Source organism: Crocodylus porosus, unplaced genomic scaffold, assembly GCF_001723895.1.
Source record: "Crocodylus porosus isolate Cpor-Errol unplaced genomic scaffold, CroPor_comp1, whole genome shotgun sequence".
Lineage (NCBI taxonomy): Eukaryota > Metazoa > Chordata > Crocodylia > Crocodylidae > Crocodylus > Crocodylus porosus.
The window spans coordinates 43396721-43424420 of record NW_017728931.1 but is presented as its reverse complement, the minus strand read 5'-3'; the positions used below and the strand labels follow the sequence as shown (position 1 = coordinate 43424420).

Genomic DNA, 27700 nt, shown 5'->3' with positions numbered 1-27700 from the left:
AGGGATGACGAGGTCGAACGGCCACAAACTCCCGCGAGACCGTTTCAGGCTGGACATGAGGAAGAATTTCTTTCCTGTCCGAGCCCCCAAGGGCTGGAACAGCCTGCCAGCGGGGGTGGTTCAAGCGCCTACATTGAACACCTTCCAGAGTAAATTGGATGCCTATCTTGCTGGGATCCTATGACCCCAGCTGACTTCCTGCCCTTTGGGCAGGGGGCTGGACTCGATCTCCCGAGGTCCCTAATGTCTATGAAATCTATGAAATCTAGGACTTGGCATCACTCCCAAAATTTTGGTCACCGTATGATAAGCCTTCTGCATAAACTATGATAGTAATTCTACCCTCCCCTCCAATAAAGGCCTTGCATTGAGTGAGCAAGTCCTGTCCTTATGTTTGAAATGGGCTAAAGCCCAGCAGTGGAGCTTGTCAGTTGTTCTTGATGGATCCTCTGTAGCCAGTTGCTCAAAACCAAAATATGCATCTCTGAAGCACACCTGGCCCCTCTCGCCCAGAATATGAATTAGGAACCCTCACTCGTCCATCCCCGCCACCCCTAGCATGACAGTTGTGCTGCCCCTAGCCTAATAAAGCAGAAGCACATTTCAAGTCAGCTTTACTCCTCTCTTGGATTACCCTGCACCATCCCCCTCTGTGAGATTTTTTAAAATGACCTATTCTTAAGAAAAATAGCCCCTAAAACAATTGTTTCAACACACAGAAGAGTCCTGTGTAGAATACAAACGTAAGTTCGCACACATAGCTACATTTGTCTTTGCCGCCATTGGTTTTTTTTTTTTTAAACGGTACTCATTAGGTGGGGGGAGGGAGGAGGGAATGGCAAATTAGCTAGTAATACTCATTCAAATCTGCAGTGGTCACATGCAGTTTTAAAAAACACCAGCTGTTAGTACACAGGCAAAGTGGAGTTATCTCCTAATGATCATCGTTGTTCACAGTATAAAAGGAAAACTTCATTTGTTTTAAACCACTGACTATACACTACCCACAATAAGACATTATTATGCAATAACCTGGAAAATCTGCAGAAATGAAAACTCATTTAGCTTTGGACAGTCAGGGAATGCTGATTTTGAGAACAGGAAAGAGAAAATGAAGTTTCGAAGCTGCCCACCTAAATAATAACAGACAACATCTCCAATAAAAGGGACTGTGGGCCAGATCCTGCTATCCCTTGCACAGTCACATAGCATCTTTGCACCACCTGATTTTGATACTTGGGGAATAAGAAACTGCTTAACATAAGGGAATCACAGCAGCTAGCTGTAAAGGTTTGAACTGATCACACTTCCATAATAATATTTTGCAACCGTGTATCATTTTCCATCCAAAAACAGCAAGCAGTAAAGAATTCAGCTTCCCACATGGCTCAGTATTCAACAGAAAGGGAACTCAAGCACTGAGCAATTATAGCAGTGACTCTTAACCAGGATGCTGCAGCACCCTGGGGTGCTGCAAGATCCTTTTAAGGGTACCCACAGGGTGCTGCACAATATGCAGCCACTGCACATTCACTGGCAGTGAATTTGCCTGCAGATCAGAGAAGCGGCGTGGCTTTCTCTTCTCTCCCTTACAGAGGCATTATGTACCTCTTGGAAAACATGAGGGAGCGCCAAGACTGAACTTCTTTCTCATTCTTGCAGAGTCATAGGAAGGGTAGGGAAAGGTGCTTGTACACTCCCTCCACTAATCGTCCTGAAGGACCAGAACTATGTAGCCCCAAATTATTTGCCCACTAATTCAAAGATGCCTGGAACAGAGTCAGGAACTGAACCCAATTTTATGCTTGTGTTGTAATGACTAAGCCACCCTAGCAGACGTGGTAATCCTGCTATATGCAGACAGGTAGAGTTGGCAAAAAAAAATCTCCCGACTGAACATGCTGACTCAGTATAAGCCAGAAATATTTCACAGACATGCGTCTCTTCTGTTCAAACATTCAGAGAAAAGCTGGTACATGTGCAAGCTGTTCTCCTGAAGCACCATTTTTCCTCCTGCAAAAAGTTTTGAATTCAGAGTTTCTACACCTGATCTGGATAAATTCTGCTTTACTTTCTGCCCACCCCAAAACAAGCAAACCCAAGCATGTAAAATTTAACATGAAAAAGAAAGACAGGTAGACAATATCATAGCAAGGGTGGTGGTGCAGCAGCACTGGGTGCCCACACATGGGAGGTACCAAATCAAATGAAAGTAAAAGATGACAGAACAAGCAGCAATGGTCTCAAGTTGAAGCCAGGGAGGTTTAGGGTGGATATTAGGAAAAACTCTTTCACTAGGAGGGTGGTGAGGAACTGGAAAGGGTTACCTGGAGAGGTGGTGAGATCTCCATCCTTGGAGGTTTTTAAGGTCTGGCTCAACGTTTCAGCCAGGGCTTTGATCTAATTGGAGAAAGTCCTGCTTTGACTAAGTTGGACTAAATCAGTGGCTTTCAACCTTGTACCAGGACCCATTTGTAAACACTGATGGCCCGTCCCAACCCAGTAACTAACTTAAATAGAAATAGGGTCCCCTAGCCCTGCCAGTGCCACTCACTCCAGAATCGCTGTTCCCTGTCCCACAGTGTGGGGAGCGGGGGCCTGGTGTGTGGACCACGGAGGGGCCCCAAGCTGCCCTTTGGAGGCTGGAATTCTGCTAGACTCCAAGGGAAAACCCATGGTTTTCCATGTTTTTTCTCCAGTAAAGGAGAATCAGTTTTTAAAGTTTGTTGATCCATTTTTAAAGTTTGCTCGCAATCCTTTCATATATTCTTGCGGCCCACTTTTGGGTCACAACCCATGGGTTGAGAAATATTACACTAGATAACCTCCTGAGGTCCCCTCTGACCCTCATTTTCTAAGATTCTATGATACATACTATAATGTAGGGAGGATGCTCTGCACATGACCTTCACCAAACACCAAAATGCCTGCGAGGAGGTGGGGGGTGTTTTCTACCAGTCTCTGGACTCTAAAGACACCTGTAAGGGTGGAATAGCAGTACAAAGAAAAGGGCCATATGCAGCTAGACTCCAGCATAGAAGCCTATGAGGACTTTCATGTTACAAGGATTTAAACAGAGTGAAGAAGTAAATGATGGGGAAACCCAAACAAGCAAAATTTAAATAAAAACCTTGCTATAAATGAACTGTGCCCTAACTAGTTCTGGCTCTCTGAAAATGCAAATATCTCAAGATTCATATCGACGATAGTGTTTCAAATGCTCCCTTTCCCTCCACCTTTGCTTTAGGGAACCATATTTACAGGGTTATTACAATTTTGAGGTCTGGTCTTCTAAAAAGTCTTAGAAAATGAAATCTTGTATTTATGAGCCTTCCTGCATGGTTTCCCAAAACATTAAAGTAAAAAAAATGTGAACGCAAGAATAATTAAAAGATACAGTACCCCCTAATTCTAGCTGGCATGAACTCTAGGAAGCTCTTTATTAAAATGGTGACTTCTGATACATGGTCATCAAGTGCCAATTATCATCCCCTGCATTCCTTTTTTAACTACTTTTCCCTCCTTTTTGTGATGAAGGGTCCTTTTCTTGGTTCCTTTTCTTCCTTCTTTACTCTGACTGTTACATACAAAGTCCAAAGACATTCGCAGATTGAGGAAACTGTTGAAAAAGGCAGCCTAATTATCATCCTTTGTTGCTTTGCCATATACTATTTTTAGCATGTCTCATTTTGGTAAACTATTTGACCATACTAGGGTGTAACATGTCCCATTCAAAGGGAAAACCTTCCTTGTGAAAGTCAGAGATTAATCACCAGCCTTACTGTTCATGTCCCAAGATATTGTTCATATAATATTGTGCCTTGCTAATTACATTTGACAGGTAACAACCTGCCATGGCCTTAATTCAGTGAAACATTAGCGGAAACATGCAGGCCAAGAGCAAATGCTGCCTGAATCCACCGAAACTTTGGCAAGTCTCCAAAATACTTTATCGGTTTGCTCTAGACTCCAAATGATCTCTTCCTCCCAGATTCCATCCTCTGAACAGATTTCCACCCCTTTTTTCTAAACGGATCCTGCTCTTCTCTTTACCTATACCAGGAATCCCCCCGGCCAGTATTTGGATTACTTAGCAACTCCTTGCTATTATCAGGATTTCTTAGAACACCAAACCCAAATTGTGACTATATAAAGATCATGCCCAAAACATCCCTGCCTTCTTCCTATCCAAATAATGTTTATACCTTTAGATGTTCCCCCAAATTGAGTAATGGTCTTGAGATGTATGATGTTAAAAGTAGAACTGCTCAAAAGAGGAAAGAGCATCTCGTGAAAAAATTTAAAAATGCTTTTACATTATAGGGTTCAGCACGGAAAAATGCTTAAAGTTATTTTGTGAAAAATTTTCTAGGTTTATTTTTATTTTATGTGTATATCTTGTCTTTTTATGTCTTACTAATGCCAGGAAAATGAAAATGCCCTGTAGTTCTTATAAGCATTTGGGTTTTTCCCCTTCTCCAACTTCGGAAAACTGAACAATAGTAAGAAGTACAGCATTTCATTACTCCTTTGGTACCTCCACGGGCTTTTCCAAAACTGAGGACATTTAAGAAAGCTATCAAATAGAAAAAGAAATGCACACAGGTGAAAAACAAAAAGCAAAAAAATTAAAGAGAAAATCTTAGAATGTTATTTATTCTGTTGTAGTCAGTGGTTAAAAAAAGGAAGGAAATAAAACAAAGAAGTTTAAGACAAACTTACTTGTCAGAAAAAATAAACTGAAATTTTAAATTAAAAGGTTTCTTTTTGAATGCAAACATATTTTTACTGTAAAACTAATTAAAATTAATTTTAAAAATGTTCCTCCCCCCGGAAGAAAAAAACCCCACTCTTTTCAACAAAACCCATTTTTATTATATTATTTCAATCAGCTATAGTTAAAAAGATCTTCCTGTGTGATATCTTCCTCTACACTTAAAAATACATCTGGCATTTGAAGATCTTTCCTTCTCAGAAAAAAAACAGGAATTATTCTCAACTCAGAGGATGCCAGATATTCTTTGTGGCTGATTTGCTATTTTATTGTGTGATAAAATGCTTGCATTTGTGGTATGTTACATGTTACAAGGCTGCCAGAGGCCTAAGCATCACTTCTGCTGTAAATACAAATAATAGCAAAACTTGATGAACTCCAGAGTTTGCATGTCTTCTCCAGCTGCCTTTAACAAAACAGAGGAAGCAATTTCTGCAGCTAGAGGGCCCCATACTACAGGGACTACCCCCTCCCCATACCCCTTCCTCCCCATCTGCCAGCTGAGAGTACCAGCCTCAATTCTTTATTTGTGGTCCCATCTGACTCAGAGGGCCTTGGCAAAGATTTGATCCCCACCCTTATGCATTAGTCAGCTCCTCTGGTGGAAAAAGTTATACTTCCAGCTGCACTTACTGGTTCATAGTGGGTGGGAAACCATGGAGTAAAGCAGCCTCCATAAACAAGTCTGCCTGTGGTGATGTATCAAGACCTGAGGTCCACAGCATGCAAGATATAGCAAAGCTAAAAGGTAGCATGTCATATATATAGGGTTACATGGCTTTTTGGGCCCTGCAGTTTATATTTAGAATAAGGTCCCACAAAACGTATGACTGATCTGCTCACAGACATCCAAATCATACACAACTGCACATCTCTGCTTTTCAGCATCACTTTCACAATGTTCTACAATGCCAAACAGCAGTAGCCTTTTATTTTAAGAAATATATCAAGCTGCAAACATTTAGATGGGAGTAGGATTAGCAGCACTTGTAAGAAAACCTTAATGAAAATAAATTGTTATGTATTTACCCATATGCTGAAGAGCATATGGCTAATGCATTTAGACACCACTAATGAAGTTAAGACTCAGCTAAATTTGTTGGCACATAGATAAAAACTGTTCTCAACAACCAATTTGGGCTGGCCATAATTTCAGCACTACAACTGATACCTGGCCATTATTACAAGTAGCTGTTCTGCTGATATAGGAAAACCATTTGTTTGAATGTGGATTTCAATGCATTGTAATAAGGAGGTGAAACAGTGTCTTGAGCCCACTTAGTTCCAAATTTGCAGCTGGATTGAAGAAACACAATTTCACTTACAAGCACAGATAGGCAGTCTGCTAAAAGTAACAAGTCTTTGGCTTTTCTTTTTCTGCTTAATTTCAGAATCCAAAAGACACTACACATCCATTCTCTCCAGGCTAATACTTCACTGACATGAATGTAGCAGATATTTAACAGATTACAAACTGTTCTATTCAGACAGTTTCCCCCTTTTTCTTAAGTTTGATGCAAAAGTCATTAAACTGACCACCTTTATTTGTAGCAGCATTGTGCTGCTCTTCAAATGAGATGGGGTGAAGGTCAATGACACCTTGTCATTGGAGAGCTTAGTCTTTTTGCAAGAACAGAGAAGTTGAGAACACTTAGGTAAGGCAAACAATGTAAATAGTTATATGTGGCCTACCTACATCTCCTAAAAATTTTAGCTGGATAGATTTCTTCCTGTCTGTGTAATTCAGCTCTTGGCTGTTAACAGCCATGCATGTCACCCCCCAGATAACTGCAACTTAGAAAAACCTCAAGTAATTCCCATGTACAGAACAACACCTGATATTATGGCGGATAAGAAGCAACTCTAAGGTATTCCCTGAAAAGGATACAGAACATACCAAGCTACCCCTACCACAGTGCTGTTAACTACAGCATGGAAGATGTATCAATCACCGCCAAACCTTTAACCTCCTGGGTTTGCAAAGAACATAGACAGTTGTGATGGCAACTTTTCCTAGTACATTTGCCCTTTTCAATGGAAACTAGATGGGGATAATTATAAGCTTGTCATGCCTTCTGCCAGCTGGATTAATGAGGCAGCAACACCTTTTTCAGAGGTCATAACAACAGATCTTTTATTTGAAGTCCTCTTTTAAACAGAAAATATTCAGGGCTACCTTTCGCACTATACTCAACAATGGAAATCAAAACAAAAAACTTGCCTTTTCAGTTCAGGCCTCAAAGGTTCTGCAGGTTCCCCAAGTAGCAGCAACATCCTTCAGTTCTCTCTTTTTCCTCAGCTAAGGAGCTTTTCAAATGCTCCCCGCTGGGAATCTGCCCAGGGGTCTGTTCCTTCCACCAGTACATTACTACCAAACAAGACTAGATGCCTTTTCTAGATCCTTAAAGGGAGTTTGTCACAGCCATCAATTTCCTATTGGAACCTTGTTATAAATAGCAAAGATTTTTCAGACACTCCCAATCTAGGCTGGATTCAATCTAACATACTACTTATTCTATTATTATTACTATGATACCCGTTACTTGTGCATCACCATCACCTTGGAGCCATTAAAAACTTCTTGTTGGAGACCTGGGTTCTTTGCACTGCTCTGGGGCTGTGTGATCTCGGGAAAGTCACTTAACATGTGTATGCTTCAAATTGTCCATTTGTAAAATGTTAACTGTGGGTGCCTATGCATGTGCCCCAAGGCGTTCTAGTTAGAACTTGTCAAACAAGTTTTAGTTAAAGTGCCCCCACAGCCATTTTGAAATGTGGGATTCTGAATACATATGACCCTGCAGGGTTTTAATTAGAGAGGCTGCTTGGGAGCTGATCTAATTAAAACACCCCCATCCTGGCGCATGTATATAGACACTCCATGACACTAACCTCCTCTGGAAAGTCCTTGAAGTTCAACAGAAGAAAAACCCTATAGAAGAGCTAGATGTTATTAGTACTAGTTAATAATTTTCACCACGCTCCCTTCCTCTATAATGGGGAGCATGCCCCTCTTCCATGGATCTCTCACATGTATTTGAACAGCCCTTACAGTAATGGGACACTGACTGTCCTCATCCCCCTGTTTACCTGCATAGGTTAAGATGTTCTTTGTGCCCTGGAGCAATATGCCTTGCAGTGGTGCAACAGGCTGACTGTGTAGTTTTAGGAATAGATTAGGTAAGTGCTTGTATGGTATGGTTTGCATAGTGATGATCATGCCTTGAGCAGGGAGTTGGACTAGATAACCTCCTAAGGTCCCTTCCAACCCTATTTCTCTATGATTCTAGGACTGAGCATGGGTGTTTAGCATCCCAACCCTACTTAAAAATGTAATCAATCAACAGGAAGAAAACATAAAATCATTACTGAACAAGTCTGCAAATGACACAAGCAATTATGGAGGAATAAATCATGAGAAGGACAGGTCATTACACAGACTTTTCCTTGGATCCCTCTAGTGCAGGGAGATCAAACTTCTCTGGCTGTGTGCAATGCACAGAGCCAAAGCTGGCATGTGCATTTGCACGCAGCACACATGGGTGGTCCAGGGCACACTGCATGCGGCACACGGTGGCCCAGTGTGACACAGGCACCACACGCAGCATGCACCCTGGACTGGCCCTGTGTGCTGTATGCAGCATATGCATCAGCTCCAGCTCTACGGACTGCATGCAGCACGCACCAGACTGTTCTAATATGATAAGCTTGACACCATCAGGGGCAATCCCTTGCAGTCAAAGATGACTGTCTTCCACAATTGCTTTATCTGTGGATCTGAAGATGGCTGACAAGACCAGTCCAGGATCAACAGGTTTTATCACAATAGATGCCTGTGCACAATTTCTTGCATTGTGGAGAAGCTACTGCACATAAGCTTTTGTACGGTTCTTGACAGAACAGCAAGAAGGCCAAGACAATTGGAGAATTCGTTCTGCTGCAGCCCTTGTCTGCCTTTGCAGCCACTGAGATTCGAACTTCTTCTTCTGCCTGTTCCATCACTGAGGACTTGTAGGCCCATGGCTGGGGGCTGGACAGCCTTATTATAGTGGCAACCTGTACTTGCCATGTCACACCACCATTAGAGGATGCGCGGCTTTTCAGAAGAGAGAATATTGCCATCTGCTGTCCACACCACATCCTAGTGGTGCTGCTGCTGCTTGGTTCACAGCTGCTTATTCATCAGAGTTACCCCCGCTTATTTCATACCTAACCTTCCCTGAAGGTCATTCCACTCTAGACCACTCATGGATGCACTGGGTAGCAACACAGCTCTGCCACCAGAGCACCTTGTACAATTAAGATAAGCTTGTACAGTTGCATCAAAATAGCTTGCTGCAAAAAACAACTGAAGCAAGAGTGCTATGCTGCTCACACCAGACTATAACTGCTTTTAGGTAGCTATTGTCTGGCTTCAGAGGAAAACCCCATTGCTCCTTTTTGTAAAGTCATGATATAAGCTAAGTGGAGCAGTAAAAGCTCTTTAAAAAAAAAAAAAAAAAAAGATTCTGGCAGAAACTTCTAAGACCCTTGTCTTTCCACACTTCCACAAAGGAAACACTTGTTAGCTGGAGAAGCAAAAATGTCAGTGATGATAACACCATCATGACCATCTTCATAGGATGGATTGTCAGGACCTTCTTTGTAGACTAATCTGCACACACACACCACCTATCCTTTCTACTCCTACAAGATATTTGTGTTTATATGCTTATTTCTGCATGTGCTGCATGCAGTTTCTAGCGTCTTTGGAAGATCTGTTTTTTCTTTTTAAGACGGAAGGGTTTAAACGTTCATTGTGTTGGCACTCTGACAGCAACCAACATAAGCACAGGATAAAAGGGCTTGGCACTCAGCACCCCTGGTCTATACTATATTGGTGGCAGGTCTCCAAGAAGATGGGACTGAGCACAGCCCATTGACACGCAACCCACCGGACTTGTCCTGAGCACTGACTCTTAGACCTACCAGACCAAGGACTGAAAAGTGGACACTGGGGGATGAGTTCAGAGCTGCCACACAGGTGAAATTTCTTTTTTAGCATATTAGCAGACCAGAATGGGTGGAGCATACACAGTCTTACCCTCCCCAAGATCCACCACTGACAGGCAATCCTAGCATTTGCTCTGTGTTTGTGTAGACAGGCTTTCATGGAGGGTGAAGGGACAGGCATCTCGGATAGGCATCTCACTTGGCAGCGTAAGCATGTCTCTGAACTGAGCACAAGTCAATAAGCTCAAAGTGGACAGCTGGGAGCAGCCAAGATATAGCTGCCTAAAAGAGCAAAGTGAACTCAAATTAAAGTAATCATATTGCCAACTAGGAAGCTTACTTGACTGTGTTAAGGAACTGCATTTGGAAGGAACAGAACTGGAACACCCACAAGGCCTTGCCAGTGTGAAGCTCACAAAGCATCTCCACAGACAGCTGCACACCAGCAACAGTAGTCATCATAGCCAGAGGTTGTCAAAGATCACTTCCCTCAGATTTCTTCATGTAAGTGAACCATGAGGAACAAAACACTGGTCTCAGACTCTTGCTTGTGGCCCAATACTTCTATTGCTATTTCATCCTCACTTCCTAATATCAGGGGATGTGAGAGCTGGAAGGGGGGGGGCATGCAAATTCTGCAAAGGGAAAAAAATATACACACCAACTTCAGGTTTAAAAAACTTTGCCAAATTTTCCACATGTATTCTTCAAAGGGGACAACTCTAAATACAGTGACACAAGCCTTAAGGATTTCCATTTGGTACGATCACCAGTGAATAGGGCATCTTTACACGTGCTCCAGGGATACAGGTGGTGGTTGCTATAATCAGTGCGACTCTGAGAGCCACTGTAATTAAAAGTGGCCCTGAAGTCCCATGTATTCAGAATCCTGAGCTTCAAAATGGTGGTGGGGCTTTCATTACAGCTTGTTCAATGAGCTTTAGTTAAGTGCCTCCACCACCATTTTCAAGCATGGGAAGACTGAAGACACAAGACGCGGAGGCTGCTGGAGTGTGCTCCAGCAGACTCGATTAACAGAGTCTGCTCCAATGAGCTGTAATTACAGCACATCAGAGCAGCATCCCCACACATCTACAGGCACACACAGACCCACAGGAACAGTTTTTAGTATAAGATACTAAAGAGTACAGAAGCATAAGAATTTAACGCGAATGATCTGAAGAGAATAAAGTCTCTCATTTCTGTACTTGAATAGAGACTTTATTCTCTTCAGATCATTCAAAACCTTTCTGAATTTCAGGTTTTTTGTCAGAAAAAAGAAATAGAGGGAAAAATCATTTCTGTGCTTGAATATTTTTCCCTCTATTTCTTTTTTCTGACATCTATCCAGAGCATTATGCGACTCCCATAAATTTACTACACATACGACAAAAAAACCTGAAATTCAGAAAAATATTTTGAGTCAGCACTATGTCACAGACAGACAGAAATTCCAACCCTCCATCTCCTATCAGCATCCTTTCATCCCAGTTTGAACAGACCAGCTCTCTAAGCTAAAAGGTCTGCAACCAACAAGGGTACCACTAGATGCCAACAGGAAAGTAATTTCTTTTTTATATCTATCCACTGTGAAATGAACTGATACTACTAAGCTTATTTCACTTATGGCGCTACACCAGATCTAGATTTGAACCCAAAACCTAAGGATGAAAAGCTTTATATATCCCCTCACCAAACCTGTGAGGTACCTTTGTAAAGTAAGCAGAAATAGATATTATCCTGTTTCATACCTCTTTCCACTTTGCATTAATAAAATTTTAAAAATCTGAATAAAGAGCCCCTCTTTCAGTCCCTTTGCCTTAAACTGAGTTTTATTGGCATTCTACCAATTCTAAAAATCAAATTGTAATCTGAATTATAAAGTCACTGTGAATTGGAAAAGGTTCTTTTATTATACAAGGGTGTTTCAGAAACTAGAGGCAAAATGGATACCCAGTCTGTAACGAACTGGAAAACTGCACAGCAGCAGGGGATACTGATGGTGGCATCACATGCACGCGCTGTTTACAACTATGTAGAAAAATGATGCGATACAGTAAACAATCAAGGCACGCAAAGTGGTTTAATTTCAAAATTGCCACTACTTTCTAAAACACTTTTCTATGTATACACACACACACATCTCCTATCTCAAGCAGATCTTGCTTAGATGTACAAAGAGTGAATAGTAAACTAGCCATCCTCCTGAAAGGTATGATAGGCCCTAGGCTGCTTAATGCCCATAGAGTATATACCAGGTGTTGGCAATGGAGGCAAAAAGGCATAATGGATATGGGGTTTCACCAGCAATGGTTTTTTTCTGCTGCTGGTGGGGTTGAGGGGATGATGGGAGAAGCAGTGGCAGCACCTAGGTCCTACTACCTGCCTACCCACCTCTAACCTCAGCTGGGTTAATCCAGCCCACAGCCTTTAAAGGTTGCCAACTGCTGGGTTATAGCATACATTTGCACTCACGTGACCAAAGTTAAGGTCAAGGAAGAAATGGGAAAGGAAACAAGCAAAAATGCCAGTCAGAGGAAAGAATAATTTTAGCAAGTGCCAGAGCAACAGGTAAAAAGTAGACTAAAGGTTGCTCAGATCACATTTAGCAATGTTACGCTAGCTGGATCCAGTTTTAAACAAGGAATAGCTTAAATAGGGAATGAAAACAGGCACATGGAAGACTAGAAGAGAACCTTTTGCTCGGTTTTTAGTAAGCTTTTAATAGTTAGCACAGCAACAGATTATAACAATCCTATTCTCAGAATTTCTGCTCCTCAGCCTTGAACTTGGGTTCTTGCTGAATTGTCCAGCTGCAGGTGTATCCAGTTAGCACTTTTCAAAAACTAAATTTTTGAAACCTAGGTGAGAAATCTTCCTCTTCCCATCCCCTCCCCCAGCAGGCTCACCACCTGTTAGAGGCTCCTCTATAACGTTAGAGAAAATGTAAGATGCATTTCTTTTAAATATTAATAAAGGTTGATATTCCTTTGGATTAATGCACATTTTATAAATTCTAATCTTTCGTTTGATATGCCTTACCTGTACTGTTTAGTCATTTACACCTTCTTTGTATTTCATTATTAAGTTTGCTGTGAACATTTACCTACTTTTATGTTTGCGACTATTTAATTTTAGCAGGACTGGCTCTTTGAACCCTTTTTGGTTCCCAGAATACCTCTGGGGGCCGACACTCCTTTGGGAAACCAGAGTGCAAGTTCACATTTAAGGCCACAAGCGATCATTAGAAGAATGGGTCACAATCGACACAGATCACACACAGTGCAACATTAACAAACAAACAATTTATGCAATAAAGCAAAGGACTGCAATGGTGCAGACAGTGCCAGTCAGAATTGTGGGCATGGTGCAGAAGAGGCACAAAGACCTCCTGCTTGCACTGAACGTAGTTTCTACATCCCTAGTAGTTTACCCTCAGGTTAGTGCTAGCAGTTCCTTAGATTCTGCAGCTGTTAGATTGCATAAAACCACATTTGAAATTAAGCCTTTCAGACCAAAATCAGAACTACATTTATTGGCTCATGCACAAGGGAGGCAGCATCAAGTGAAAAATCAACACAAAGGAGATTTATGTACTTGAGGGAAGGGGAGGGCAGGGACAGAATATACAGAAATCACAGCATCATATAGTCTTGGGCACACGGCCTATACAGCACAGTGCACTGTACAGGGGGGTAACTAGATATCTATGCTGCATGTATGCCTCGCTTCATTTGACATAGATAGCTTGAGCAAGCCTCTAATATAAAACTTCTGGCAGAATTTCCCCAGAACACAAGAGGCAAAGGGACAGAGAGGGGCACATCCACTAACATGAGAGAAACCATCTACTATCATTTTTACAGGATATAGTAACTGCAGTGTGTGCACAAGATCAAGTGAGCCTGAAAAAGAGAGGTTTGTTGATCATAACATGGCCTTCTTTTCCAGTTCTATTCAAGTATCAATCAAGGGGCACGTAAATGCACTCCCCATCCCATTCCCCTCTTGTGTATTTGTGCAAACAACCACAAAACCATATGCAGACTTTCACTGTCAGCACAAGCCATATTATTCTTGTAATTAACACAGGTCCATAGGCTAGCTGAGAGCTCCTCTTCTGTCCTCCTCCCCATTTCTCCCCCTCATTCTCCTCACCATTTGTCTCTCTTAAACCTTGTTTAGGTTTACATGCTGTGTCATTAAATTCCAGAACAGTAATTGCTGCAGCGTCTCTCTCCAAACACTGATGTGCTCCTTGTGAGCTCAGAAATTAGACAGAGGTTAATTTCATTACAGCAAGGGCCCCACATTTTGTTTTTCTTTACTTGCATATCAAAGGATGCTTTTGGCTGACATGTAGTGGAAAATGGATCACGGTTGCTCTCCCTTCTCCCACCCCACCCCACCCCTCCCCAGTCAGGCATAAAACAGCTTAGCCCAGCCAGATCCCGGACTCGAACAGACAAAGCATCCATACAGTCCCTATTTTCCATTCAGCAGAAGTGGGCCACTTAGAAGAAGCCCAGGAACTACAAGTAGGCCAGACAGGAATAAACAGAACAAACAAAGGCCATCCTGTCCATGCTGAGGGGCTAAAAGAGTGATGTCCTTCATTAAAATGCAAGGCAGGGAAGCAGCACACAACCAGTCACATGCATTGTTGGAGCCTGGTGAGAGTAATGGGAGAAAAGCTAGCATCTAATCATGCCAATATATGGACACCTAGCAGATTTCCCAAGCAGCGCACAAGTTACAATTGGCTATAGAAATCCCGCCCACCAAAAAACAAGCCCCCAAAACCATGGCATTTTCTCAGATCAGCAAAGATCAACAGCAGGCTGAATAAGCACACAATGCACACAGGTAAAGCACCCCGTTACCAGAACTGCTAAAATGTCAGAGCTAATGACATTTAAAAGCAGCTTAATGGCTTTCTTAGAAAGGGTTGGGAAGGGAGGGGAGGCAATCTGACATCCTAGTAGCAACAGGACGAGTGTTTGCCATGGCTCTTTGGGGGAAGGGGAGTGTTGTGTGTGTTTGGTTTTTAACATACTTGCTCCATAATAAAATCATTATCCTGTGAATTAACAGAAGAGTTTGATTTTAAGACCAGACAGTGTGCAGCTCCTCCAAAGCAGTGCAGGAGGTGTGTGTGCACGCACGTGTTTGTGTATGCACCCACGTGTACTCACACACACAACACATATGCCTTGTGTAGCTTGTTACAGTGCTAAGAGGAAGAAAACCAAACAAAGCCAGTCACTTTCCACAGATATATAAGAAAAATGCAGTATCAGTGAGGTATGGAAATGGGAGGAGAGGAACCAAAAGTCAAGCATCTCTGGTGAAATATCCTTTCCATCTGTTACAAATCTCTTGCTCAGTTATTGGGAAAATTAAACAAAATGCTTTTACAGTGTAATCACTACAATTCTTGCATCAGATGTTACTCTCTACCCCTCCCCATTAACTGTTCTTATGTATTCAAAGAGTATTTTTAACTAATACTTTGGACTCTGAGATAATTTCCCAGTTACAGAGCTACAGTACTACAATATTTTCCTATTTTTTAGGCTAGTTAATTAAGCTTGGTTGGCTTTAGTTTCAGGGTGCAATTCTCTATGTTGTCCTTAAGAAGTAAGTGGGAAGTTACAAATGATGAAGCAAGCCGTTTCCCCAAAAGTCTGCTCTTATTTTTTGGGTCTTTGTGAGGGCTAAGGTTTTTGTCCACTTGCCTTCTATTTCTCTTCCCAATTTTACTGTCACCCCCCATCACTTCACTCCCCTTCCTCTCATATTTCTCAAATGTACAAATTGAAACAACTATCATTCCAGGTAGTGGCGAGGGGCCACACAAGCATTCCATTAACTTCATCAAAATAATTCCTTTGTACACAGATTTTTTTTTAAAGGTAAGATCATGGGAAAACATGATTTTAAAAAATTAAACTTGGAGATTCAGAATAAAAAAGCAGAACTTTAGACTAAATCCTACTTGCACCACTCAGGTAGGTCACCCCATACATTTCAAGACACAGATATTCTAGTGATGATGGTGAGAAAGCAAAATTAGACCCAAGATTCTGTTTTGTTTTGTTTTTATAATGGAGTAACACTAGTATGTCTTTTACTTTGACCAAAGCTGGTTTGCAGCAGTCTAAAGGACAGGCCAGTTACACAAGTACGCAGTATTACTCACTGACATGATGCTCTCATACCTTGCAGTACTTGATGCATTACTTAATGGATCAAGTCCTGAACTTACGTATTTCAATTTTCATTTTTAGAAACGTTTCCAGCCCCCATGACTGCGAGAACACATTAAAAACATTAGCTGAGAATACCCTCATCCCTGCCTTTGCCCCTCTCCCTCTTCCCCCCTACCCCTACAAAAAAGAAAAATCACAAAGAATATCATGACTTCACAGGGGCCTGAATCATGATCTTTTGAAGGCATCTTTATGGCTGGCAAAAAACAATCAAGTGTACAGAGAAAGTTTCAAGTTTTAGAAAAGGCTTAAAATAAAGGCTCATTCTATTATCATTTATGAAGCCCTGCAACATGTTTGCACACAGGTAAAAGCAAAACATGTTTTTGTTATTATCTATAGAATACAATGTACCAACATTTTCCAACTTCTTGCATCAGACCTGCCCTAGAAAACTAACCAAACTGCTGCCTGAACAGAGCTATGCTGCTCATAACTATGTCCATAATCCATCCCAGTTCCCAAAATGCTGACATTTTGCCTTAGGTTCTGCCCTGCTAGAGAAGGAGTTGTCCTCTTCTGAGGTCAGTAAAAGTACATGTGTACCTGAAAACACTTCCAATAGAAAACAGCCTGCAGTGAGAACAGTGTCTTCTTGTTACCAATGTGTTGCTATGGGCACTATTTCCAAGAAAACAATCAAAAGAACAGATCAGGAAAATATGGGACAGCATATCCGGGAGAAAGACATAGAACGAGCCTGGACTAAACTGATTAAGCCCACCAATGCTAGAACAAAGGATGAAATTGTCAATAGCCCCTAACTGTTCTGAAGCAATTTAATCTACGCAACTATGAAGTGCAAACCAGGGGGATTTGTGCTCCTAAATCACTTTAGCATGTTTGAAAATGCCACCCAGAATTCTTTAAATACTGAGAAGGGTGAACAAAACCCAGTGAACAGATTAGATGCTTTAAAAAAAGTCATCTGTAACATTTTATTACTTCTTGTGTATTTATGTTTAGTGACTATAAAAAACCTCAGCTAGTTTCAGAGCTCTGGTGACTGAGCAGGCTACAATATAACACATATAATGGCATCAGAAACTTCCCCGCTGCACCCCTCAGTTATGTGGTGCAGTTCTATTTACAAGGAACACTGTCTGGCTAGGGACAGAAATTACATAGAAACCAGTGCGCAACTGATTGGAAACAAATTCAAATCTGTAACACAACAGAAGTTCAGTGCACATAAACTGCTTTCCAAATGGCCAAAACTGGTTTAAGATGAACCTGGATGGACGCAGTATCAGATTTAACTGATTTAGGCCATGATTTCTGAAATCACCCAAATGGTACAATCAGCACAGTGATATTGCTTTGTAGCTCCATTGACCAGACACAAAATCCAGTGGACTGATGGGGAGGTGACGATTAAAGGATTCTGTCCCAGATTCCCTCCAGATTCAAGCTAACTCTCAGTCCCCCAGCCTCCCAGGATGCTTTGAATCTCCCCTGCAAACCTCCCCCATACAGGGTGAGTGGGCTAGCCTTGGCTCAAGCTGTCTGCCAGCTTTGGTTGCCAACCCTCCAGGATTGCCCTCGAGTCTCCAGGAATTAGATATAAATCTCCAGGATACTGTCAAGAGTCACCCGGGAGATAAATGATAGGGCATTCATTAAAATAAATATTACATGTTGAATCCAATTTATACAGTAGTCTAGCGGGCTTTTAAAACGTAATAGTAATGTGCATTTACCTTCCTGACGTAAAGTCTATGCACTGTAATCCATAACTGATATACGCAAGCACACAGACATATTTGCATTTTGTGTCACAAGCACATTGGCTTTCTGGAAACCCCCCTTAATCAAACAGAGTTGGGAACCCTAGCTCCAGCAAATCATGGAGGAATCAAAAGTGAATGCTGTTTACTTGCTTATCAGTTCAATCTATGCAGTTTATACTAATCTGCAAAGAGTGAATCAATCCAGCCTCAGGCTTTTTGACTGTCTAAACTTAGCCTCTGAGGTTAGTTTCTAGCAGCATTTTTGCTGGAAGTGTTAGCAGGGGACTACATGTAGCAGAGTTTTGTTACCAAAAGCCATGAAATAAGTAGCTTCAGCTCTCCAAGGTAACTTCAAACCACAGCAGTAAAAGGTGGACAATTCTCTCTCATTACCTACTGCCACTATCCTGCCCTCTTTAGGTGGTCTTTCCACTTTCTATATAAGCCACCCTTATGTGATGATCAAGTCACAATCTTTAAAAATCTCTTTTGGTGGAAATAGGGTTTCATCACAGAATCTGGATTTCCCCCTCCATGCTCCAAATTGTTCTACCAAAGAAAGGGGAAAGATGTTGATGACTTGGACAGGGAATAGACACTAATTTTAACACTTGCATACAGTCTTTGATGTCAAAGTTTGTGCCCTTGAAAATCTGGCCTTGGCAAAGGAGTTCTCAAATTCTTTTCAAAATGTGCTTCAGAAATCTCAGGCATCCACTGGAGAGATTTTGATTTAAGACTCCCCCGGCTAAAAAATGGCAGCCTTACATGATGAGCACAAGTTGAGAGTTTTACTGAAATCAAACAGTTTAAAGACCAAGTGTTTCTTTTGTTTAAAACGTGTTTTTAAAATTGGAGCACATGCATTCTCCTCTCTCCCCACCCCACCACCTCAAAAAAAAAAATCAATTCAGCTGCACCTGTAAACTTGCAAATTTTATTTATGACTATGGGCAGTTTCTACCCTCTTTGGTTTGATGCTTCACCAATTCTATCGATTTATTCCTAGCATAGATAAGAATTTGGCCCTGACTGCATCACTGGGGTCATAAATACCACTCAGTTTTATTTATTTCTTAATAAATTTAAAATAAGTGAATTGAGTACAATCATAAATTAGACCAATGACAAAATAGCATGATAATATCACCACTACATAAGTCACACTGGACAGAATCACAGTTCAGGGTATAATGACACTATTATATAGGAACCAGGTGCCCTAAAACCCTCAAATCAGATATCTAACATAATATGTAACATCAGACTCTGGTTAGTGACTGCTACAATTGGCCAGGCTGTACCCTCACTTGCTATAGTAGGAGGAAGACCAGGGAGCATCTCTGATTACTCTGCTGTGATCTGCATCTCCTCTGGAGGATTTATAAACAACTGGCATGCTCTGATGAGAAAAGCCAACTACCCTACCTCATCCACCCCTCTGTAACTGAGGACACCTGGGGACAAGTGAGTTAGTTTGTTATGCAGCCACTGAGAAAGTATTATTTAATGGTATATAACTTCAGTTACTTGGAGCAGTCAATGTTACATGCTTGAACATAAATATGTTCAATCAGCAAAAAAAACAAAAACAAAACCCAACCCCCCCGAAACCACTCAGAACAAACCAGTCAGGGCTAGTTAACATAATCCGCTCTGTTCATATAACTAGGCTTGTTCAACTAAGGGCATGAACTTTCTTGGAAAAGCTCAAGTACATAGCTGCAGAAGCTTACACCCTTTTTTCCCCTTCTGGTTCATTTTGTCCTTCAATCAGTGCCTCAGAGGTGGCTGCTTATTATGTTGTCTCATCACAAATGGTGAGTGTCACTTGTTCATTCCACAGGAAGATGTGCAGAGAGCTGCTATTGGTAAATAGGATCCCCTCCTCCTCCCCCCACACCTGTTTTCATCATTCTTGGAGAGATACCAATCAAAACTTTTCTTACCTGGTGAAAAAACAGTAGGTTTCCAATGAAAGGCAAAGGTGGAGGATGTCTGACTCCCACCCTCTTCAGCCTGGAGTAGGCAGAAATGGAGTACCTGGAAAAAGGGGGAAATACAGCCAGAAGTCAATTTTGTATCTCATCGTTACATAGTTTTCCAGAATAAATTAGATCAAACAGAATCCCTGGAGTCAGAGTGGGAGGACATGCTTTCTCTGAAATGAGCCAAATGGCACAATCAGCAGTGATACTGCTTTGTAGCTGCATTGACCAGACACACTTGCAAAATGCAGTGGACAGAGGGGGAGGTAAACATAAAAGGATCCTTCAGCACAGCAAATCCAGGTCTGGATTCTCCTTTAACACACCAGTGAAAATCCTTCCTTGTATTCAGGTGTAAATATAAGTGAGATCAAAACAGAAACTGCATCTGGCTGTGGTGGCATAAGGAAAGAGGCACAAGAAGGAAGGTCAGTTGTTGCATCCCTTCCCTTACTGCCATCCACCTAGCAAATCAGAGCAAGAACTCAAACTGGTTTCCATTGTGCCTGAGCCAAGATACTGTCAGTATCGTCAGTGTGACATGCCTACTGAGCCAGATGTGCTGATTAAGTCATTTCCCAGCTGTCAGTCAGAAAATTAAAACAAGATAAAATATAGAGAGCTGAAAACCAGCTGAAAAACTGCACATATATCTATTGCCAAATGATGCTACTATGTATTACCAGGCACAACAGTTGAAACCTTTCTGCCAAAATTAATTAAAAAAAAAGAAAAAAAAAAGGAACAGGGATTTTGGGGACGGGGGGGTGAGTGTGAACAATAATTATGTTTAGCCAAATGCCCGATCAAGATTTTGCCAAATAATATATCAGTCCAAGAACATGATGTGCTATATGCTGAAGTTAATAAAAAGACTTCCACTAACTCCAATAAGCTGTGTGCCCAGTGTGCTTGCACACGTGATGGGTGTTTAGTCCTTCAGAGTTGTGTTCTATGCCCCCTAAACTAAAGCGGTGAGTTTTTAATTGAAACAGTGGGTTTGATTTTTCCGTTACCGTATACATGTTATTTCCCTGGTGGCCACAGGTCCTCGCTGAAGACAGAAGCAGTAAGGGGCCCGATCCTTTTTTTGCCTCTCCTGCAGCTGGGAGGCAAGCGGACAGAGTGGCCCCTGAGCTGCGGGGGACCCTGGTCTTTCCATCCACTGTGGCTGCACCCCCCTGGGGCCACCCAGGCAGGCTGCTAACGAGCTGGGTGCCACCCCAGCTCAGAGGCGGCCAATCCAACTCTTCCCTGAGCCCACCTGAGCTTCTAGCACCCCATGCACCATCCCCACCTTCTCTGGGCTCCAGCACACCCAGCTGCTGCCTCCCCATGCTTTCCCAGTGGCCACAGGCACCTGCTGAAGGTAGCAATGGTGAGGGGTCCAATCCTTTTCTGGGAGGCAGAACCTGCCCGAATCTCCCATGGCTAGAGGGCGAGCTGATAGATTAAATGGCTGCAACATTGTAAACTATAGGCAACATATAGGAGGCGTACAGGGGGGCCCTTACCGGCTGGGAAGTGGGGAGTGCCAGCCAGTGACCCCTCTGCCTCCCCACCGAGAAGTGCTGGTGGCACTTCTGGTTTTGCTGGTGACAGTTCCGGGGTCAACGATCAGCAGCTGGAGGGACTACCCCTCCAAATCGGCGATCAGGCACTGGTGCTCCCCCGGAGCCAGGAAGCACCAGTCACCCATGTTGCAACCTAAACTACATTGGGATGTGGTTTAGTTTGTGATGATGCAAACTCATTTAAAACCCCCAAAACTTGTGTGTGTATGAAATGTAATGCCATTAAGCCACACAAAGGGAAATTTACGTCACGTGTACGTGGTAACATCATCACATATACAAGCGCCCCCAACGTCCAGTTATCAGTATAAATGCCCACTGCAGAAGAGTCTATGGGTGTAGACAGATATAATGCTTAGACTGTTCTAAATACGCTTTACACCCTGAAAAAGCTATGATGCCCATGCCACTTAAGTCCAGCTTAAACTTCCTGGAACATTTCAAAAGCAGACAGGGAAAATCAAGTACTATTTTAAGTAGGGATATGTACGGTTAAATATTTAGAAGTTTAAACAGGAAGTAAATTTATACCAGTAATGCAATACTAGTTAACATTTAGGGTGGGGTGCAGTCTGACAGGAAAGGGAAAAAGTGCAGTGCCTCAGGAACAGGAAAGCAGCAAGGCAGGCAGGAGGGAGGGAGGGAGAGAGGGAGGAATGAGAAGGAGGGGAGGAGAGGGGCAAAGGGGGATGAGTACCCATAGCTAGTCTGCTCCCTCCTCCCAATGAATTGGCACCTGTACCATTTTTTAAAGATATTTACATCCCTAATTTTAAGCCAGTCTGCCTTGAACCAGTTTACTGGTATGTGTAGACACAGCATTCTGTGCCTAGCATTTGAGATCAGTCCTCCAGATATCCCAAACTGCACCACTCCTTAACCCTCCCCCCACCTCCACAATACATGCCATGCATGCACCTGCTCTGGAATGTAGCCAGGACTCTATGGTCCAAATCCCCTCCCAGCTTATCCCCCTCCCCGATTAGTGAGGTGGGTGGGCACACCACAGGAACAGAAGCAAGAACTGTTTTTGAGTTCCTAGAACAAGTAAGAATCCCACCCCTTGCTCTTGGCACCTATTCCCTTCACCTCCATCCTCAGCAGCACCTCCCCTCCTTCCTCCACCCACCACTTCTACTGCTCCCCAGCTTCTCTTGCCCTGCTCTAGCGGCAGCAACTGACACTTTCCTCTGCTCTGCCCAGTTGTCTGGGAGGGCAGAGCGGTGTTCCTGTTAGCTCAAGAGCAAGTGTGTGGAGGGGAAATTTGCCCGCCACGACTGTCCCTGGCTGAAGCAGGGCATAAATGGCTCTGGAGGCCTCCCCTCTCACCCCGCTACTCTGCCTGTCAGCTGGGATGGCAGCAGTGGCAGGCAGAAGAGGGAGGACTGGGAAGGGAGATAGTCTTACCTGCATCAAGGACTTCTGCTCCCATGGCATGGTCCAAAAGGAGGTGTGTGACCATGCCACTGAACCTCCTCTAGATCTGCCCCTGCAAGGTGCTAAGGGGGCTTTGTGCCCCCCGACTTGTGGTTTCTGGAGGGGTGCATGCTCCAGAGTCCCCTGCAACTTTATAACCCTTACCTTGAAAACTGCGCTATCACCTTGACTTCTCTGATGGAGACCCTGCATTCTGATATGCCATACTCATTTGGGGTGAGGGGGAGGAGTGATGGAGCTGCCATGTGTTTGGGGGGGGGGGCTCCTATGCGGCTTGCCTTCCCCTTGCCTCAAATAAGCCTAGCACCCCAAAGTGCAGAGTCTTGAGCAAGGAGATAAAAATCAACAGAGTGGCTTTCAAGACAGGGGGTAAAAAAACTGTGGAGATCTTGGGAGGCCGCCAGAACATACAGTACCCACCCACCCCAAAACCATAAGTAGGGGGCCATATAGCCCCCCAGCACCTGGAAACCTATCCAGCCCCTACTCCCCTTCCCGAAGGCAAGACAGTCTGGGCACTCTACTGCCCCCCGGTTCTGTTTCAGCAGTAGTGCAATCCCTTAAAGGTGAGCAGTCTACTTCGAACCCTTTGCAGAGTTATGTGTAGACACTTCTGTCCAGGGACAATTGTGACCCAGTTCCAAATCAGTGACATTCTTGGAACAGGTCAAACATTATGTCTCTCTGCACCCTAGAAGTCTGGACTAGCATGGCTGGGCAGTCTTATTCACTAGGTTCTGGGATCTGCCTACAGTCCAATTGAAAGGCCTTATGCGACACAGAGGCATTCTGCTTTAAACTGAAGACACAAGATTCATGCTTCCCTTTCCACAAAAGAGGCAAGGAGAGTTGGACTTTGAAATGACTTGTGACAAGAAGACATTCTTTATACCTAATCTTCTAGCTATTTTTCCTTGAGCAAAGAACAGGATTCTGTGCACTGAAGCATTCAGTGCCTAGAAATCCATAGTGGTAAATTAGGTCTCACATGACCAGCAAAACTAAAAGATACCGAAGTATCTAGTTGTATTTGCTGTTTTCCAAAATGATTCCTTGTAATGCGCCAACTGCTAATTGGTTTTCCTCTGCAGAGATATTTTACAAAAATTATAATCACAATGTATGTTTGATCATTTTTACATAGCAACACTATTTTTTAGGTGACAGTATAACCACTGGGAGTGCAAACTCCCTGAATGGAAGCAAACTATCTTTGGTATATGCAAGAACACTATTTCAATGTGACAGGGTATTGTGGAGAAAGTCATACAAGTCAATATTTATTATACGTTTTATATTAAATTATTGACTTTTTGAGGATATTTAACTGTTTTAAAAATAAGATTTTTATGCCAACAGCCAATACTCTTGGGGAGGGGGGAGGAACTGTTTTAACTTCAAGGCAAATTACCTGCACAGTACCAGTATATTTTCATCCCCAAAAGAGAGAAAAAATGAAAAATTGTGTTGTATCCTATATTTGCCTATGGGGTGTTTTTCACCTGATGTCATAGCAAAAGTCTCACTTTCTATAAGCAGAGAGAGAAAAATGCAAATATTGTTCAGATTTGTCAATATAGTAACATTTTATTGTTGATGTCTTTACTTTAAAAACATAACTAAAATCCTATTTATAATTCAGTCATCAGAACGTATCAGATTTTACAACTGTTAACTACCCAGCCCACAATTATGATTAATTTTCACTCAGTGCCAACAAGATCACAGATCTTCCCATATTGCAAAAATGAACCCCGCTATCTACTTCTAGTAAGATGCTCAACAAATACGTAACAAGAAAAGACAGAGCTGATTAAAGACAAGCAGCTTTTCAAGTTTAGCACTGATCTTATAAGAAAAAAAACTGAAAGCCTGAAGACCATTCGCCCCCTCGATAAGCATCTCATTACTGTCACCCCTTGAAGACTGTGGCAGCTGCAAGTAACTCCTTGTTTTGCCAGGGATGCAGTTCTTATGCTCTTTATTCAAGTTATATTTAAAGTAGATTTGCAAAAGGTATGAAAATGGGGTAATTAATGATATGGCAGACAGAGCAGTAACAGTCAAACTGAATGTTGAATGCGAGTGGAAGGACAGGTCATCTTTTGCTGCCTTTGCACTGCAAACATTTTGTAGCGGTACAATGGCCAAGGAAACAGATGTCCCTATCCTTGTCACGCCACAAACACTCAAAACTTGTGGCCATGACAAAGGTGGTAATAGCTTGTGCTATGTTTGTATGTTTGTTTTACAGTGCAAGAGTGCAGGCAGCCTGGAGCTGCCCATGGTCTCCAGTCATGCCAGGGAGGCGTTTCAGGGCCTTGAAGGACCCAGTCCTGCTAACCCTGGTAATTCCCTCACAGGATCATACCCCTTAAGCCCCAGGAGCGGATGCCTGGCTTTGCCGTCTTAAAGATGTGCCCTAAGGAATCATAGGGTGCATCTCTGTAAGCAAAGAAAGCCAAGGTTTCCCCTTTTAGAAACATACCCCCAGGATTTCCTAGGGCCACATCTCTGTGAGAGGAGAAAGCCAGGCAGGCACCCCCAGGGATTGGCAGGGCCTGAATCTGACCAGAAAGTCCTAAGGTGCACAGGACCAGGCCCCTCAAGCCTCAGGAGAACATGTCACCCAGTATCCTGCCTGACAGTGTTGCAGGACAATGGGTGATATGCACCTCATCCACTGAAGTGGATCATCTGTCAGCACATCCCAGGACAGCTGATCCACTTCATTTGGCAACGCTTATTTCTAGCCTCAAGCTGAGCCAGTGCACACCACCATAGGCACAAACCCTACCGGTTTTAATGCCCTTTAGCTATTTTTACTCCCTTTCTACAGTCCTACAAGATAAAAGAAAGAACAGGTATGCAATTGTTTGCTGAAAGGCTGCACCATCAGGTGCACACAACAGTAGGCAGAATTATGGTAGCACAGGCAACCTTGACTGGCATTTCCTTCTTGACTTCACAATCTTAATATTATTTTAATATAGCTTTTTGCTATGCAGTTTCCCAGGTTGATATTTAAAAGAAGGAAAGCAGAAATCCCATTAGGTAGAAATCCCATAAGCATATTCCATATCAGTTATCAGCAATGTGTAAATCTGAGGCCTTCAGCTCCACCTGTCTACCTTTTTGCTCAGCAGTAACCCAGTAGGTCAGAGGCATCAGCAATGTGACGGGTACATGACAGCCACTTTCTCACCGGGTTAGAGCATTTCCTTAAAACGTTATGAACCAAAATCCTTGCATTTCCTGTTGTTAGCTTTGAGGAGAAAATGCAGATTAGTGGTTAGAGCAGCAATTACAGACAAGCCTAGCACATATTCACTATATTCATTCTGAGAAGCAGCATGATGACGCAGGTAAACTTTAGACCTGCCTATTAACAGTAGGAATTTGATTCCCAGCTCCAAGTTGCCAACTTCTATCATTACATCTGTAAAACTAATGCCTCTCTACCCCCAACCATACTATCACCTTTAAAATCAGTTTTCTGTATTCAGATATAATTGTTAAAATTATAAAATTGATAATCATAATTGTATAGTTTAAAACAAGGGTGTCAAACTCATCAGGCCCAGCAGGCTGGAAAAGTGGCATGAAGTTGGTCCATGGGCTGGATGAGTGGCATAGGGCCTACCTGCAGGCCAGGTCAGCCCCACAAACTGGCCCTGTGTGCTGGATCCAGTGCACTAGGCTGGTCCAGTCTCATACACCATATGAAGCACACATTGGGTCTGGCCCCACACACTGTATGGGGCATGCAACAGGGCTGGCCTAGTGCACAGTGACAGAGTTGGTCCAGTGTTCACATGCAGCACGAGGGTCCGATCCAGGCAACACAGCAGACTGGATCTTTGGCACGCCTCATTTAAAACAAAGGGACTAACGTTTTTTGGCAGGCATGCCACAAATTAGCCCTGCACCCTCCTTGATAGTTACTCTGATTTATTTCCCTTGACTAAAATGCTGCTCTGCTTTCTGCTCCCTGACCAATCTGCTGCTGTTTTTCCTTCTTACCCTGTCTCCCTGTCTGATCTGATGCTCTGCAAATCTCCCATGTGCCACAGAGGCCACCCTTAGTCTAAAGTATGCCACTACAGGGAAGAGTTAAGGTTGCTTGAGCCCCTTACTAGTGCATTCCCATACCTTTTCATATTGGAAATGTTTAAAAAGTGTAATTTTAATTCAGGGTTTGTAATGCTCAAATTTGGGAATAATTACACATCTGTAATCCTCTTTACTCCAAATACCAGGAACATGTATTCTTAGTTATAAACTCCATCTTAACCCTATTTGATATCTTGGAACATGATATCAAGTCTGAGGTGTTTGAAGCAGCTGCATATGCATCCATTGTCAAGTAGTTTTACTTTATTACATTAAATGATGTTAATGGCATGTAAAGAAGGGATGAAGGAAAATCCAATGTACTCTGATTTTAAATGTATTTATCATCTTTGAGTGGGGCAGGGCTCCACATTTTCCATCACAGAAAAGCAAAGGTGATCTTTAGTTTAATTATGAAAAGATCCTTTTGAGAAAAAGAGAGGAAAACAAAGTTATGAGTAATGCTACAAATGGGAAAACAAATAAAAAAATATTAGTCAAACCATGCCAAACGCATTCCAATATTTACACACATGGGACTGAACAATGTGCTTTAAAATATTATATTCAATTCTTAATAAAGCAACTGACATTAAAGGACCCTGAGACACAAGAATAATTACAAGATCAATAAACAATTTAATAATTCCTAGAAGACATTCAAATGACCTTTTAGAGCAAGAAGCTCCCATTGTATATTAAGCACAGATCTTAAAAGGTACTTAAAATGTGCCAAGTCAAGTCTTGTAGGTTGGTAATGCTGATTTAAGTTATCTGATACATGAACTTCCTTGCACAGATCAGACTGCAGAAGAACAGT

At 42.5% G+C, this 27700-nt stretch overlaps 1 protein-coding gene across 3 annotated transcripts in view; it reads right to left on the bottom strand.

Annotated features, from left to right (window-relative positions):
- The window catches only part of TBXAS1 (thromboxane A synthase 1), a 363475-nt gene that overhangs the window by 259564 nt on the left and 76211 nt on the right, over positions 1-27700 (bottom strand). For all 3 annotated transcript variants that reach the window (XM_019544728.1, XM_019544725.1, XM_019544726.1), the window contains exon 3: positions 19718-19811. In XM_019544728.1, coding sequence (XP_019400273.1) covers positions 19718-19811 — 94 coding nt within the window. The remainder of the gene's footprint in view (positions 1-19717; positions 19812-27700) is intronic.